Genomic DNA, 2086 nt, shown 5'->3' with positions numbered 1-2086 from the left:
CACATCTTATTTCCACCAATCACAATTCTCACCAATTAGTTGACCAATGATTTCTAGTCTCTCTTTCATATAACTCATAAGGGTGTTTCAATCAAATTATAACATCAATTAATAAACTCTTAAACTTTGTGCATAACCTTAAACTACAATAATTTTGGAACGGAAGAGTAATATATTTCAAAAAAAATAAAAAATCTTGTTGACATATAATCAGCATTAATTATCCTAATAATGTATAGTAATCTTTTTTTTTTGAAAGTTTCATAGTAATCTTAACTTATTATATTTGTCATGATTAATGCTTCTCAATGGTAGCTGACAAATTACTCTGGTGGGTAGATGAAATTTAATTTTGTATTTGTCATCTTTTCATGGTATTGGAGTGTAATTTAAAATTAAATATGTTTTAATGTCTTATTTGGCAATCGGGTTATGTCTTTTGAGCTTGAGCTTAGTATCTCTATAAATACTCTGGTGGGTAGACTCTGTTTCACACATCATCATCATTGAGAGACACAAGAAATCAAAAGACATGAAGACTCTAAAAATTTGTCCAAATTATTTTCAAACAATTCTCTTACTTCTAATTATTATTGTAGCAACCTTCTGGCTTAGCACTGAAGCTGCTGCCACCTGCAAACCCAGGGGAAGGTTAAGGGCAAAAAAACATCTTCCTAAACATTGCGGTGAGTGTTGCAAACCAGGCCATTTTTACACCACATTCAAGTGTTCCCCACAGGTATCTCACCACACAAAGGCAACACTAACACTGAATAGCTTTGCGAAAGGTGGGGATGGAGGTGGACCATCAGCATGTGACAACAAGTTTCACTCAGACAACACTCCTGTTGTAGCACTGTCAACTGGATGGTTCAATCATAGAAAACGGTGTCTTAAAAAAATCACCATCTTTGGAAATGGAAGAAGGGTCAAGGCCATGGTTGTTGATGAGTGTGACTCAACTGATGGCTGTGATGGTGAGCATGGTTTCCAGCCTCCATGTCGGAACAATATAGTTGATGCTTCTAAGGCTGTTTGGAAGGCTTTGGAAGTTCCAGAAAATGATTGGGGTGAAATGGAAATTTTCTGGGCCGATGCTTGATGCACAATGTGTTAGAAATGAAGTTTTGATTTAATTGGAAAATAAAGGTTCCACCATGGTTACAAAATGAATGAAAGTTCATGATTTACTATGGTGCATTGTATTGTTTTAAGGGTTATCTATTATGTTTAGTTTTATAACTTCTTAGCTTTGTCAATTTCTTTGGTGCTTATTTAGTATTTTAATTGATGTGTTATGTATTGGTTTCTGATTACTCTATTATAAATGGAGTACTGTCTTATGGAAGTGAGACAAAATAATAGAATTTATCATTTTCTATGTTCTCCATCTTTTATTTTTAGCTTGATTTTTGTTTCTAGTCCTTGCAATTTTTTGTTGTGTTTTTATTCTTTCAAAATTACCAGTTTCATTTGTAGGATTTGATCAGTGAAGGGTTTTAAAAGCGCGGGTGAATATTCGAAGTTGATTTTTTTACCATTTCTATCATTGATTGGTTGAAGTATTAAAGGTCTATGAATGTTAGTGGTTCACATGGTGGCTGGAGAATAGTGATTGATGATGGATAATTGGGCCGGAGAGGAGTGGGCGATGGTTAAGTATTGGTAGAATGTCATCCAGTGACGCCATTTTTTTTGCGGAGGTTGAAGTAGGATTCACGGTTGTTGAGGCCATTGAGCTCTGATGGTGGATCTCAATTTTGTTGGTGAGGGGTCTTGATTTGATAGTGGCTGGCAAAAAGGTTGGCCCTTGATTCTGCCCAATCTGAAGATCAAGATTTTGGTTGAAGCAATTGAAGCTATTAAAAATATGTTAGAATCTTCATTGTTGTTTAGGGAAGGGGAATCAAGGGTTGGGGGAAGGGATGAGGAGATGATGGAGGAGGATTGCGCTGGTGGGGGAAGTGCGAAGGTGAAGGCGGGAAGGGGGAGGTGGGAGGGTGGTGGGGGATGGGTGGAGACTGGTGAGGGAGGTGGTGGAGGAGGAGAGAGGTGGTTGGAGAGGGGAAGTGTGAGGTATCTTGCT

The 2086-nt window shown here is 37.4% G+C and overlaps 1 protein-coding gene across 1 annotated transcript; it reads left to right on the top strand.

The window, feature by feature from the left end:
- The first annotated feature begins 516 nt into the window (after window positions 1-516).
- Window positions 517-1298, top strand: LOC130746096 (putative ripening-related protein 2). The gene has a single exon (XM_057598614.1). The coding sequence runs from the start codon at window positions 533-535 to the stop codon at window positions 1100-1102; it is 570 nt and encodes a 189-aa protein (XP_057454597.1). The 5' UTR covers window positions 517-532; the 3' UTR covers window positions 1103-1298.
- Window positions 1299-2086: the final 788 nt, after the last annotated feature.

The sequence above is a fragment of the Lotus japonicus genome, chromosome 3 (assembly GCF_012489685.1).
Source record: "Lotus japonicus ecotype B-129 chromosome 3, LjGifu_v1.2".
NCBI lineage: Eukaryota > Viridiplantae > Streptophyta > Magnoliopsida > Fabales > Fabaceae > Lotus > Lotus japonicus.
The sequence above is the reverse complement of the archived record's forward strand: the minus strand, read 5'-3'. Positions and strand labels throughout refer to the sequence as shown.